Source organism: Lepisosteus platostomus, chromosome 6, assembly GCF_059453375.1.
Source record: "Lepisosteus platostomus isolate fLepPlt1 chromosome 6, fLepPlt1.hap1, whole genome shotgun sequence".
NCBI lineage: Eukaryota > Metazoa > Chordata > Actinopteri > Semionotiformes > Lepisosteidae > Lepisosteus > Lepisosteus platostomus.
This window is the reverse complement of record NC_142616.1, coordinates 66,458,625-66,473,471: the sequence shown is the minus strand read 5'-3', so window position 1 is coordinate 66,473,471 and position 14,847 is coordinate 66,458,625. Positions and strand designations below refer to the sequence as shown.

General features: G+C 55.2%; 1 protein-coding gene across 1 annotated transcript; it reads left to right on the top strand.

Annotated features, from left to right (window-relative positions):
- Positions 1-692: 692 nt before the first annotated feature.
- On the top strand, positions 693-13,380 carry abhd14b (abhydrolase domain containing 14B). Its single transcript, XM_088637034.1, has 4 exons — positions 693-845; positions 2,605-2,842; positions 10,250-10,491; positions 11,866-13,380. The coding sequence occupies exons 2-4, from the start codon at positions 2,629-2,631 to the stop codon at positions 12,046-12,048; spliced, it is 639 nt and encodes a 212-aa protein (XP_088493160.1). The 5' UTR covers positions 693-845; positions 2,605-2,628; the 3' UTR covers positions 12,049-13,380.
- The last annotated feature ends 1,467 nt before the right edge of the window (positions 13,381-14,847 follow it).

Genomic DNA, 14,847 nt, shown 5'->3' with positions numbered 1-14,847 from the left:
AGAAATGGAACAAGAGAAACAATATAAACAGAGCTGCGATGTGTCCAGGGTGTATGCAATACATTCTGTCCAGTAGTACAGTCTGCCGAATACCATGAAAACTGTGTGTGCATGTAGCCGTTGCGGGCGATTTGCTGAAGGAGCCGCAGGTTGGCTGTTTCATCTGCTGGACTTTGACCGGATGCTTCGGTACCGTTTACCGGACGGCAGGAGAGATGCACGCAGTCTCGCCCTCGAGGTAAAATAACGCTCTTATCTCCTGAAGCGCTGCTGTACCGTCTTCCCTGCTGGTGAGGTTCGTCTGTTTTTGTGGGATTGACGCGCTGGGCTCTGTCGTAAAGCGCTTTTGCCCAGGGGGCTCATAACGCTTGAACTGAATTGTAAAACACCCCCTACCTCCGGGAGGAATAGGGACGTGGCGTAGGAAAGCACGAAGTCCTGTCCCGTAACGGAGATAGAACTGGCGAGTTCAGATTCTAATCCCCCCATTAACATCACAGGGGTTATTTTCCCCGGAACAAACAAGGCACATCTTCCTTAATTAAAAAAAAAAATAACGCCGAAGAACTCCCAACTACGTTTCAACATAATTTTTCGAGGCAAACTCGTTTCGGGAGCCGAAATACGAGTGTAGAATAACAGGATGATTACTTTCTAATTCACGGTTAAACGTACTGGGGAGGTTGACCAGTTTGGTCAGAGCGCTCGTCCGGGTGGTAATGGGTTTATGCTCTAACGGTCCACTAGGGGGCAGTAAAGGGGTTTAGAGGAAATAGCTCTTCCGGGCTGTAGAGTAAACTCGAGGGGTTTGTTTTGCTGTGTGGAAGAACGCAAAAGAAGATAAGGTAATAGTATTCGGTTTTACCACTCACTATCATAGCGATAGCTCTGACGACGTGGGGTTACCGTCCTGTAGTGTGTTAAATGCTTTGCTAGTTTTCTTCGTGGTTTTTCTGGCGCAAGTTGCGGGAACGTGAATGGACTTTGATCTTTTGTGTCGGTCACACGCCAGTATTTCGAGTTGCCAGGCTTTGCCCGAATGTGATTAAAAACTAAAGTCTTGAGGTCTTCGCGGAGCAATTCTGTGAATATGACAGGTCAGGTCGGTATGTTTTGTCAGTGTCTCCAGTTCCGCATACAGAAAAAAAATCCACGCAGAATCAATTCTGTAACCAGTTAATCATACATTTCACAATCCCAGTTAAACCGTATTGTGTTACAATAAATAGGGTACTTTTACAGTTAAATAGATTTCCACGATAAAGCGCGGAACTCTCTACTTTTGACAGGCTTTTAAAGTAGACCTTGGAACAGTAAATGTTATTGCCACAGTCTATGGGCATACTGTATCTGTAAAGCCTCTTACAAGTTAGGCAACACTTGAATGTGCAAAAAAAAATAAATGTTTCAAGGAAGGTCCGATATTAAAGTAAAACTTTTTTTAAAGACGCATAGCAAAGATCTGTACCGAGACACTGAAGGAGCGTGTTATAATGTCACGTATGAGTGACGTCACCCTCCTGCTGCCGTCGCTTTCCCTGTTCTGGATTAACAAATAGATCAACTCGGAACAAATACAAACTAATAATAATAATAATTCAAGGAGGGAGCTGCGTCAGCATGCGAAGGCTGCAAAGGGACAAGTAAAGGTTTATTCCAGGCTGAAAAGAGAAGAGGCACAACGTGTCCTCACACCTGAAGAAGGCTTCACGGCTGAAACGTTGTGTTTCCTTTCATTTCTTTTCAGCCTGGAATAAACCCATTACCTACTACTAATAATAATTGCTTACACTTATATAGCGCTTTTCTGGACACTCCACTCCACTCAAAGTGCTTTACAGGTAATGGGGATCCCCTCCACCACCAGTGTGCAGCCCCACCTGGGGATGAATCTCCCCCTGGTCTTTTCCAGTCATGGCCTCCTAATAACCCCCCTCTCTGAACTGGCTCCGTCACTCTGCTCTCCTCCCCACTGAGAGCTGGCGTGTGGGGGGCAGACTGGAGCATCGTCCAGGTGGGGGTACACACCAGTGGGGGTGGAGGGGATCCCCATGACCTGGAGAGTGCTTGGAGTGGAGTGTCCAGAAAGCGCTATATAAGTGCAAGGAGTGATTATTGTTGTAAATAGAGTTCTTTCCACTCCCCTTACGGAGTGCCTGCCCCAGCTCCTGATCTGCAATATGAGAGACTCGAGAAGACGAAGAGAGGCAGAAGAAAAGCCCCCTTCTTGTGCGCCGAGCTGAGAACAAGCAGATTGTTCTGCACAGATCTGAGGCGGGCTTGGGTTCCAGCCGGGGGTCCCCGCAGGTGCCGTCGCAGTGAGCGCGGGGACCCCCGAGGGGCTCCACAGGGCCCGGGACCTTCCAGCCCGTCTGGTAAAGACGAGAGCCTCTCCTTCACCTCAGCCTCCTGTTGCTGATTCGTAAGGCTGACTTGCTTTAGCGCGGAGGGCCTGTTGAGGCCCGTGCCCTCCTCACGGGGCTGGGAGCGGTGCCGGAGCCGCAGGGGTGCGGCGCGTGGCGAAGGGAGGGGGGGGCTGCCGGGCCCCCTCGCCACCACCCGCCTGCTCAGAGCCCCCGGGTCTGTGGCCTCTCCTGCCCGCAGGTGCGCGTCCCCCGGCTGGGCGACATGCCGGCGGTGAAGATGAGCGAGGGCCGCGTGGCGCTGGCGACCGGCGGGCCGCCCCTCTTCTACCGGCAGGCGGCGCCGGCGGAGGGCCCGGCCCGGCTCGCGGTCCTGCTGCTGCACGGCATCCGCTTCTCCTCCGAGAACTGGCTCCGCATCCGCACCCTGGAGGCGCTGGCGGAGGCGGGGTGCCGCGCCGTCGCCGTGGATCTGCCAGGTACCCGGGCGCGCCCCAAAACACCGCCCCTTCCCCCCTGATCACGTCTCTACACCCCAAAACAACCGCAACCGCCCCTTCCCCCCTGATCACGTCTCTACACCCCAAAACAACCGCCCCTTCCCCCTGATCACGTCTCCACACCCCAAAACAACCTCCCCTTCCCCCTGATCACGTCTCCACACCCCAAAACAACCGCCCCTTCCCCCTGATCACGTCTCCACACCCCAAAACACCGCCCCTTCCCCCTGATCACGTCTCTACACCCCAAAACAACCGCCTCTTCCCCCTGATCACGTCTCTACACCCCAAAACAACCGCAACCGCCTCTTCCCCCTGATCACGTCTCTACACCCCAAAACAACCGCCCCTTCCCCCTGATCACGTCTCTACACCCCAAAACACCGCCCCTTCCCCCTGATCACGTCTCTACACCCCAAAACAACCGCCCCTTCCCCCTGATCACGTCTCTACACCCCAAAACACCGCCCCTTCCCCCTGATCACGTCTCTACACCCCAAAACAACCGCCTCTTCCCCCTGATCACGTCTCTACACCCCAAAACAACAGCCTCTTCCCCCTGATCATGTCTCCACACCCCAAAACAACCGCCCCTTCCCCCTGATCACGTCTCCACACCCCAAAACAACCGCCTCTTCCCCCTGATCACGTCTCTACACCCCAAAACAACCGCCCCTTCCCCCTGATCACGTCTCCACACCCCAAAACAACCGCCCCTTCCCCCTGATCACGTCTCCACACCCCAAAACAACCTCCCCTTCCCCCCTGATCACGTCTCTACACCCCAAAACAACCGCCCCTTCCCCCCTGATCACGTCTCTACACCCCAAAACAACCGCCCCTTCCCCCTGATCACGTCTCCACACCCCAAAACAACCGCCTCTTCCCCCTGATCACGTCTCCACACCCCAAAACAACCGCCTCTTCCCCCTGATCACGTCTCCACACCCCAAAACAACCGCCTCTTCCCCCTGATCACGTCTCCACACCCCAAAACAACTGCCCCTCCCCCCTGATCACGTCTCTACACCCCAAAACAACCGCCCCTTCCCCCTGATCACGTCTCCACACCCCAAAACAACCTCCCCTTCCCCCTGATCACGTCTCCACACCCCAAAACACCGCCCCTTCCCCCTGATCACGTCTCTACACCCCAAAACAACCGCCCCTTCCCCCTGATCACGTCTCTACACCCCAAAACAACCGCCCCTTCCCCCTGATCACGTCTCCACACCCCAAAACAACCGCAACCGCCCCTTCCCGCTGATCACGTCTCTACACCCCAAAACAACCGCCCCTTCCCCCTGATCACGTCTCTACACCCCAAAACACCGCCCCTTCCCCCTGATCACGTCTCTACACCCCAAAACAACCGCAACCGCCCCTTCCCGCTGATCACGTCTCCACACCCCAAAACAACCGCCCCTTCCCCCCTGATCACGACTCCACACCCCAAAACACCGCCCCTTCCCCCTGATCATGTCTCTACACCCCAAAACAACCGCAACCGCCCCTTCCCGCTGATCACGTCTCTACACCCCAAAACAACCGCCCCTTCCCCCTGATCACGTCTCTACACCCCAAAACAACCGCCCCTTCCCCCTGATCACGTCTCTACACCCCAAAACAACCGCCCCTCCCCCCTGATCACGTCTCTACACCCCAAAACAACCGCCCCTCCCCCCTGATCACGTCTCTACACCCCAAAACAACCGCCCCTTCCCCCTGATCACGTCTCCACACCCCAAAACAACCGCCCCTTCCCCCTGATCACGTCTCCACACCCCAAAACAACCGCCCCTTCCCCCTGATCACGTCTCCACACCCCAAAACAACCGCAACCGCCTCTTCCCGCTGATCACGTCTCTACACCCCAAAACAACCGCCCCTCCCCCCTGATCACGTCTCCACACCCCAAAACAACCGCCCCTTCCCCCTGATCACGTCTCCACACCCCAAAACAACCGCAACCGCCCCTCCCCCCTGATCACGTCTCTACACCCCAAAACAACCGCCCCTCCCCCCTGATCACGTCTCTACACCCCAAAACAACCGCCCCTTCCCCCTGATCACGTCTCTACACCCCAAAACAACCGCCCCTTCCCCCTGATCACGTCTCCACACCCCAAAACAACCGCCCCTTCCCCCTGATCACGTCTCCACACCCCAAAACAACCGCCTCTTCCCCCTGATCACGTCTCTACACCCCAAAACAACCGCCCCTTCCCCCTGATCACGTCTCCACACCCCAAAACAACCGCCCCTTCCCCCTGATCACGTCTCCACACCCCAAAACAACCGCCCTTTCCCCCTGATCACGTCTATACACCCCAAAACAACCGCCCCTTCCCCCTGATCATGTCTCCACACCCCAAAACAACCGCAACCGCCCCTTCCCCCTGATCACGTCTCCACACCCCAAAACAACCGCCTCTTCCCCCTGATCACGTCTCCACACCCCAAAACAACCGCCTCTTCCCCCTGATCACGTCTCCACACCCCAAAACAACCGCCCCTTCCCCCTGATCACGTCTCCACACCCCAAAACAACCTCCCCTTCCCCCTGATCACGTCTCTACACCCCAAAACAACCTCCCCTTCCCCCTGATCACGTCTCCACACCCCAAAACAACCGCCTCTTCCCCCTGATCACGTCTCTACACCCCAAAACAACCGCAACCGCCCCTTCCCGCTGATCACGTCTCTACACCCCAAAACAACCGCCCCTTCCCCCTGATCACGTCTCTACACCCCAAAACACCGCCCCTTCCCCCTGATCACGTCTCTACACCCCAAAACAACCGCAACCGCCCCTTCCCGCTGATCACGTCTCCACACCCCAAAACAACCGCCCCTTCCCCCCTGATCACGACTCCACACCCCAAAACAACCGCCCCTTCCCCCTGATCATGTCTCTACACCCCAAAACAACCGCAACCGCCCCTTCCCGCTGATCACGTCTCTACACCCCAAAACAACCGCCTCTTCCCCCTGATCACGTCTCTACACCCCAAAACAACCGCCCCTTCCCCCTGATCACGTCTCCACACCCCAAAACAACCTCCCCTTCCCCCTGATCACGTCTCCACACCCCAAAACAACCGCCTCTTCCCCCTGATCACGTCTCTACACCCCAAAACAACCGCCCCTTCCCCCTGATCACGTCTCCACACCCCAAAACAACCTCCCCTTCCCCCTGATCACGTCTCTACACCCCAAAACAACCTCCCCTTCCCCCTGATCACGTCTCCACACCCCAAAACAACCGCCTCTTCCCCCTGATCACGTCTCCACACCCCAAAACAACCTCCCCTTCCCCCTGATCACGTCTCTACACCCCAAAACAACCGCCCCTTCCCCCTGATCACGTCTCCACACCCCAAAACAACCGCAACCGCCCCTTCCCGCTGATCACGTCTCTACACCCCAAAACAACCGCCCCTTCCCCCTGATCACGTCTCTACACCCCAAAACACCGCCCCTTCCCCCTGATCACGTCTCTACACCCCAAAACAACCGCCCCTTCCCCCTGATCACGTCTCCACACCCCAAAACAACCGCCTCTTCCCCCTGATCACGTCTCTACACCCCAAAACAACCGCCCCTTCCCCCTGATCACGTCTCCACACCCCAAAACAACCGCCCCTTCCCCCTGATCACGTCTCCACACCCCAAAACAACCTCCCCTTCCCCCTGATCACGTCTCTACACCCCAAAACAACCTCCCCTTCCCCCTGATCACGTCTCCACACCCCAAAACAACCGCCTCTTCCCCCTGATCACGTCTCTACACCCCAAAACAACCGCAACCGCCCCTTCCCGCTGATCACGTCTCTACACCCCAAAACAACCTCCCCTTCCCCCTGATCACGTCTCCACACCCCAAAACAACCGCCTCTTCCCCCTGATCACGTCTCCACACCCCAAAACAACCGCCCCTTCCCACTGATCACGTCTCCACACCCCAAAACAACCGCCCCTTCCCCCCTGATCACGACTCCACACCCCAAAACACCGCCCCTTCCCCCTGATCATGTCTCTACACCCCAAAACAACCGCAACCGCCCCTTCCCGCTGATCACGTCTCTACACCCCAAAACAACCGCCCCTTCCCCCTGATCACGTCTCTACACCCCAAAACAACCGCCCCTTCCCCCTGATCACGTCTCCACACCCCAAAACAACCGCCCCTTCCCCCTGATCACGTCTCCACACCCCAAAACAACCGCCTCTTCCCCCTGATCACGTCTCTACACCCCAAAACAACCGCCTCTTCCCCCTGATCACGTCTCTACACCCCAAAACAACCGCCCCTTCCCCCTGATCACGTCTCCACACCCCAAAACAACCGCCCCTTCCCCCTGATCACGTCTCTACACCCCAAAACAACCTCCCCTTCCCCCTGATCACGTCTCTACACCCCAAAACAACCTCCCCTTCCCCCTGATCACGTCTCCACACCCCAAAACAACCGCCCCTTCCCCCTGATCACGTCTCCACACCCCAAAACAACCGCCTCTTCCCCCTGATCACGTCTCTACACCCCAAAACAACCTCCCCTTCCCCCTGATCACGTCTCCACACCCCAAAACAACCGCCCCTTCCCCCTGATCACGTCTCTACACCCCAAAACAACCTCCCCTTCCCCCTGATCACGTCTCTACACCCCAAAACAACCTCCCCTTCCCCCTGATCACGTCTCCACACCCCAAAACAACCGCCTCTTCCCCCTGATCACGTCTCTACACCCCAAAACAACCTCCCCTTCCCCCTGATCACGTCTCCACACCCCAAAACACCGCCCCTTCCCCCTGATCACGTCTCCACACCCCAAAACAACCGCCCCTTCCCCCTGATCACGTCTCTACACCCCAAAACAACCGCCCCTTCCCCCTGATCACGTCTCCACACCCCAAAACAACCGCCCCTTCCCCCTGATCACGTCTCCACACCCCAAAACAACCTCCCCTTCCCCCTGATCACGTCTCTACACCCCAAAACAACCTCCCCTTCCCCCCTGATCACGTCTCCACACCCCAAAACAACCGCCCCTCCCCCCTGATCACGTCTCTACACCCCAAAACAACCTCCCCTTCCCCCTGATCACGTCTCCACACCCCAAAACACCGCCCCTTCCCCCTGATCACGTCTCTACACCCCAAAACAACCGCAACCGCCCCTTCCCGCTGATCACGTCTCCACACCCCAAAACAACCTCCCCTTCCCCCTGATCACGTCTCTACACCCCAAAACAACCTCCCCTTCCCCCTGATCACGTCTCCACACCCCAAAACACCGCCCCTTCCCACTGATCACGTCTCTACACCCCAAAACAACCGCCCCTCCCCCCTGATCATGTCTCTACACCCCAAAACAACCGCCCCTCCCCCCTGATCACGTCTCTACACCCCAAAACAACCTCCCCTTCCCCCTGATCACGTCTCCACACCCCAAAACACCGCCCCTTCCCCCTGATCACGTCTCTACACCCCAAAACAACCGCAACCGCCCCTCCCCCCTGATCACGTCTCCACACCCCAAAACAACCGCCCCTTCCCCCCTGATCACGTCTCCACACCCCAAAACAACCGCCCCTCCCCCCTGATCACGTCTCTACACCCCAAAACAACCGCCCCTTCCCACTGATCACGTCTCCACACCCCAAAACAACCGCCCCTCCCCCCTGATCACGTCTCTACACCCCAAAACAACCGCCCCTCCCCCCTGATCACGTCTCTACACCCCAAAACAACCGCCCCTCCCCCCTGATCACGTCTCCACACCCCAAAACAGCTGCCCCTTCCCCCTGATCACGTCTCCACACCCCAAAACAACCGCCCCTTCCCCCTGATCACGTCTCTACACCCCAAAACAACCGCCCCTTCCCCCTGATCACGTCTCTACACCCCAAAACAACCGCCCCTTCCCCCTGATCACGTCTCTACACCCCAAAACAACCGCCCCTTCCCCCTGATCACGTCTCTACACCCCAAAACAACCGCCCCTTCCCCCTGATCACGTCTCCACACCCCAAAACAACCGCCTCTTCCCCCTGATCACGTCTCTACACCCCAAAACAACCGCCCCTTCCCCCTGATCACGTCTCCACACCCCAAAACAACCGCCCCTTCCCCCTGATCACGTCTCCACACCCCAAAACAACCGCCCCTTCCCCCTGATCACGTCTCCACACCCCAAAACAACCGCCCCTTCCCCCTGATCACGTCTCCACACCCCAAAACAACCGCCCCTTCCCCCTGATCACGTCTCCACACCCCAAAACAACCGCCCCTTCCCCCCTGATCACGACTCCACACCCCAAAACAACCTCCCCTTCCCCCCTGATCACATCTCCACACCCCAAAACAACCGCCCCTTCCCCCTGATCACGTCTCTACACCCCAAAACAACCTCCCCTTCCCCCCTGATCACGTCTCCACACCCCAAAACAACCGCCCCTTCCCCCTGATCACGTCTCTACACCCCAAAACAACCTCCCCTTCCCCCTGATCACGTCTCTACACCCCAAAACAACCGCCTCTTCCCCCTGATCACGTCTCTACACCCCAAAACAACCGCCTCTTCCCCCTGATCACGTCTCCACACCCCAAAACAACCGCCCCTTCCCCCTGATCACGTCTCTACACCCCAAAACAACCTCCCCTTCCCCCTGATCACATCTCCACACCCCAAAACAACCTCCCCTTCCCCCCTGATCACATCTCCACACCCCAAAACAACCTCCCCTTCCCCCTGATCACGTCTCTACACCCCAAAACAACCTCCCCTTCCCCCTGATCACGTCTCCACACCCCAAAACACCGCCCCTTCCCCCTGATCACGTCTCTACACCCCAAAACACCGCCCCTTCCCCCCCGATCCCTTCGTCATGCCCCAAAACACCCCGCCCCCCCGATCCCATCGGATCGCCATTCTCCGGTCCGGAGTGGGGCGGTTTGTCTTAGGCCCAGCGAGGGCGGATTTTAACAGCCGAGTGTTCGGTGTCTCCGCAGTCCGCTTCACGAGTGGATAGACGCTCGGAGTGTAGTTGTGTCGGCCAGGGGAGTTCCTCGCTGTCACGCCTGTGTCGGTGGAGGCTCTCTAGTGTGTGTCTCCCACTGGGAAACGGAAATGAAAAGGCTGGGCTCAGCCCCAGCAGGCAGGCCTCGCCGAGGTGGAGGGCACCAAGCCGCTGTGCGGTCCGGTGAAGTCAGTGGCGCCCAACTTCAGCTGCGCAGGTTCTCTCCCCGCCTCTGCTCTTTTGTGGCCTGACCCGGTTGGACCCGAGCCGAGTTGGGAACTGGCCCGGTGGCGAAGCAGGGAGACCTGGAGAGAGCCCGGGGCTGTGTCCCCGTGACTCGAGGGGTGACGCTCTGCCTTCTCCAGGGCTCGGGAACTCCAGGGACGCGGCGGCGCCGGCGCCGGTGGGGGAGCTGGCTCCGGGGGATTTCCTGAAGCAGGTGTCCGAGGTGCTGAAGCTGGGGCCCGCCGTGGTGGTCAGCCCCTCCCTGAGCGGCATGTACTCCCTGCCCTTCCTCCTGCAGCACGGCGGCATGGTCAGGGCCTACGTGCCCGTGGCCCCCATCTGCACAGAGAAGTTCAGCGCGGAGCAGTACAAGGCCGTGCAGGTGAGCCCTGCAGGCAGGACGCCTCGAGCGCCCTTAACGAGTTCATTCAGCAGCCATATCACCCTGCAACTCACAACTGGCAACCCACAGAAGCTCAGCAGGTGTGAGCCTGGTCAGTACCTGGATGGGAGACCTCCTGGGAAAAACTAAGGTTGCTGCTGGAAGAGGTGTTAGTGGGGCCAGCAGGGGGCGCTCACCCTGCAATCTGTGTGGGTCCTAATGCCCCAGTATAGTGACGGGGACACTATACTGTAAACAGGCGCCGTCCTTCGGATGAGACGTAAAACCGAGGTCCTGACTCTCTGTGGTCATTAAAAATCCCAGGGCGCTTCTCGAAAAGAGTAGGGGTGTAACCCCGGTGTCCTGGCCAAATTTCCCATTGGCCCTAATTGGATTATGGGCCTCCTAATAATCCCCCTCTATGAATTGGCTTCATTACTCTCTGCTCTCCTCCCCACTAATAGCTGATGTGTGGTGAGCGATCTGGCGCACTATGGCTGCCGTCGCATCGTCCAGGTGGGGCTGCACATTGGTGGTGGTGGAGGGGATCCCCATTACCTGTAAAGCGCTTTGAGTGGAGTGTCCAGAAAAGCGCTATATAAGTGTAAGCAATTATTATTATTATTATTCGATCAGTCGGCGTCTTATCTGGCCTTAATTCCCTCTGTCCCGGGAGCATTCGCAGGGCAGTCAAGCGCTGTGGCTGCTTGTCAACACAGGGGGATAACAAGCAGATTTGCTGCTTTCATTGCCCACTGTAACGTCACAAGCACTTTGCAGGAGTCTGACACGCGGGTGTGCAGACAGGCGCCTACACTGCTGCGCTGCTCAGACTCGGAGCCCGACAGCACTGAGAGAAGCGGCGCTGTAGCTCAGCTTGGTCCTGCTCCGTCGTTCACAGGCGCAGCTCAGTGTCTGGAGAGCTGGGTGAAGCTGGCACGTCCTTCCTAATAAAGCTGACAATGAGCTGGTTTAGGTCATTAAAACCTGCAGAGTCACCGGGACCAGAGCTGAACAGACCTGCTTTAGTTGGCCTAACCTCAGACATCCCCGTAATTTGCACAATATCGAGAATTCGACTGTCATCCTTTTACATTTTAACCGCAGCAGTCAGGAGTGCCCTGAGAAATGCAGACAGCACCGGTTTATGGTTTGAAACTGTACCTCAAGATTTGGTTTAAGTAAAAGATCGGAGCAATGATTAATGCATGCAGCAATCCTGACGGTGCCGAGAGGATGGCCTGTAATGAAATGTTTATTGCCACCTGGTGTTCTAATACTTTATTTTGACTCTATTGTCGATTGTGCAGCAAGTTCATCTCATGCATGTGATACTGCTGTGGCACTGACTGAGTCACCCCCCCTCTGTTGCAGACCCCCGCCTTGATCGTCTATGGTGACCAGGACACCCAGCTGGGGGAGGTGTCCCTCAACAACCTGAGGAACCTGGCCAATCACAAGGTGGTGGTGATGAAGGGGGCGGGGCACGCATGTTACCTTGACAACCCTGAGGAGTGGCACAGGGTGCTGCTGGAGTTCCTGGAGTCCCTGGAATGAGTGAAATTCTCGGGGCGACACAGGAAGGCAGGGAGAGGTTTCAGGAGGCCAGACCCACAAAGTCTTTCCTCTGACAGCCAAATTTAGTTACACTAGTCTTCTGCATCCCCTCACTTAGAGACTTCAGTCCTGAGCTATCTTTCAGTTTCCAGTTTCATACCATTGAAATGTCATTGTGATTGAGGTTTTATGTGTGAGGAAGGCTGAGGTGTTTGCCAGTGTTGTGCCTCTAGCTGAAGTGAAAGCTGGAGGTTGCCGATTGATAGATATTCCCCTTTCTTTAATGATTTTAGTGAAACCCACAGACAGCGTTTCTGCAGAGTTCCAGGTGTGAGCCAGGGAGATGATGAAAGGTTCTTTTAATCCAGGGCTCCCCCAGCGTCCTGGAGGGCTCGTAGCTGCCCGTGATCTCGCCAGTTTTAAAAGAGGTGGTGATCGGTTGAGCAGGTCAGACAGCCTGCCCATGCTGGAACCCGAGGCATCAGACATCAAGGGTAGAGCATGTTGGTCTGGAGCTCAACAGCCTTCCCGACCGGGATCGGACCCTTGATTAATGCGCACCCTTGCTCAAACCCCCTGGACCCCCAGTCTCCGCTGAGAGGGTCATTTGAAACAAAAAAAAAGGAATAACCTCCAACTGCCCCAGCTCTATTATGCTCTTAATTAAACTGTTTGCTTAATTGATCCACAACTGATTGAGCCCCACAAGACTTACTGGCCTGGGGCTCTTCGGTCAGGGGTTGGAGCCTTACCTTCAACACTGCTCTTTGGGGAACCAGCTGGAAGAGACGAGCACCTCGCTCTGCCAAAGAGGTGTGTTTTAATGGGGTGTTGGGCACAGAGGACACTGCTTTGTTATTGACCGCTCAGCGTTCGCTCAAGTCTGTGTTGGCGTTGACCAAAGTGTTGATTAAAAAAACGCCAGCTAGGCGTGAAATTACATCACATTTCGGAGCTTTACTCCAAGTGAAAATACAGAAGAAGGTCTGAAGGAAAAGCGTCTTATGGGCCTATGAGAGAACATGTAGGATTTCCTGGGGCTGGGAAGTCATAATTAGAAGAAGAAAGAATGGCACAGCTTGACATTTGGTGTGAGTGAAGGAAGAAAGGGTGGACCTTGTTTTAGTTTAATGGGTTTTTTTTAAAGGGCTCATAGAAAAATAAACCACCTCCAGAAACTGAATTTGTTCCACATCACTTTGTACTGGGTAACATGGTCACACTATTTGCTAGAGGAATTTATTGCTGCTGTGGGCATGATGCTAACTGGACTGAGACTTGCTCTTCTACTGTTGCTCCACACCTGCTTAATAAAGCGGTTCCACACCTGCACAGGGTGTCTGGCCATCATTGCTCTGCTACAGAGCGCCTCTGTCTTCCCCAGGGTCCGCCTTGCTCTTCCTCTGAAGGCTGATGCTGCAGCCCCCACACTATCTTTGCCTGTTTCCAGTTGGAAAGGGCAGTCGTCCTGCAGATCATGGCTTCTCACATCTGCCTCTTTGGCCTCCTTTAGGAGTTACACCAGAGCTTTGAGGCACCCAGGTGAGACTTGGCTGGTCTGCTTAACATAATTGTAAAACCTCTAACCAGTCCCCCTACTGTATGTCATTCTTAGGCGACTGCACCTGTAAGTATCTTGTGTAATCAGCTGTAAGAGCCCCTTCAGGAGACCTCCTGTAGCTAACTAAAAAAAAAACAGGAGTGCAACCCCCCAAGAACAGAATTTGAGAGCTCTTATAAAAAGTGACGCAGCAGGGCCAGAGGGATGAACTGACCCTGGCAAAGGGAACAGGGAGTTTGGTGGCAGAAGAAGTTAGAGTCCGTAGCGCAGTGAATGCATGCAGAAGTGCAATGAATTTTTTTTTTTTATTTGTGCAACTGTTGTACTGGCTGGCAGCAGCAGACGTGTTAAAAGCAGTGGTCCTGAAACCTAGTCCTGTAGGGACACTTAGGGGTTTTTTCAGCTCCTTTTCTTGCAGGTTAATGATAAGGGGGAAAGGCTGAAGGGGGGGGGAACTCCCAGATATCAAGGGGCAGACAAATTCAAGAAAAGTAGCCATGCGGGGTGTTAAAGAATTGGAATGGTACTCTTAGTTCTGCGAGTGCTGGAGAGTGTCGGAGCTGAACCGGAGAATGAGCTGCGCGATCCCTTCAGAGACAAGAACAGTCAAGACCACACAAACCACTCGCCAGCTCAGGTCTGAAGTGAAAAATATGAACATTATTTAATAACTGATTCTCTGTAATAAACAATTTGAAAATATTTTACAAGGAGTCACAGACAACGATATTTTACAAATTTTGCCTTTTGCGTCTATTTTTTGTGTTCTTCTTCTTAAGTCTGTACAAAAAAGAATGGAGCGATGGGGGAACCAAGCTTCTCAGACGACATGAGCTGCGTTTCCTCACGAACATGGTCACCAGCAGCGAACAGGCAAACCCCGAACAGACAGACAAAAAAAAAAAAAAAAAAATCGCTTCGATTTCAGATTAAAACATATGATTAATCGGTAGTGCTTTTTTTTTTCCTCATAAAAGCTGAATTCTCGTTTCGTTAATGATTTTTTTCCATTTTACACTTTTTGTCAAACATCGTCACATAGCACCAAACTACAGACTACAGAATCACATACACGCTCGGTCTGAGTCACAGGCTTTCTCGAAAGACGCACCTACACAGAAACGGTGAAGGAGAATGACCCCCCCCCGAACCCCACCACCCCTCCCACCATGTTGGGCTGGAACACTTTTGGCAAGAGGAAAGCATTCCTCGTCCCACCAAACTCCCGAGTCCCAATC

Excerpts from the sequence above, each read along its gene's own strand:
- abhd14b (XM_088637034.1), top strand. The coding sequence starts at position 2,629 with ATGCCGGCGGTGAAGATGAGCGAGGGCCGCGTGGCGCTGGCGACCGGC. Across the intron at positions 2,843-10,249 it reads CGTCGCCGTGGATCTGCCAG|GGCTCGGGAACTCCAGGGAC; the intron begins GTACCCGGGCGC and ends TGCCTTCTCCAG. Across the intron at positions 10,492-11,865 it reads AGCAGTACAAGGCCGTGCAG|ACCCCCGCCTTGATCGTCTA; the intron begins GTGAGCCCTGCA and ends CCTCTGTTGCAG.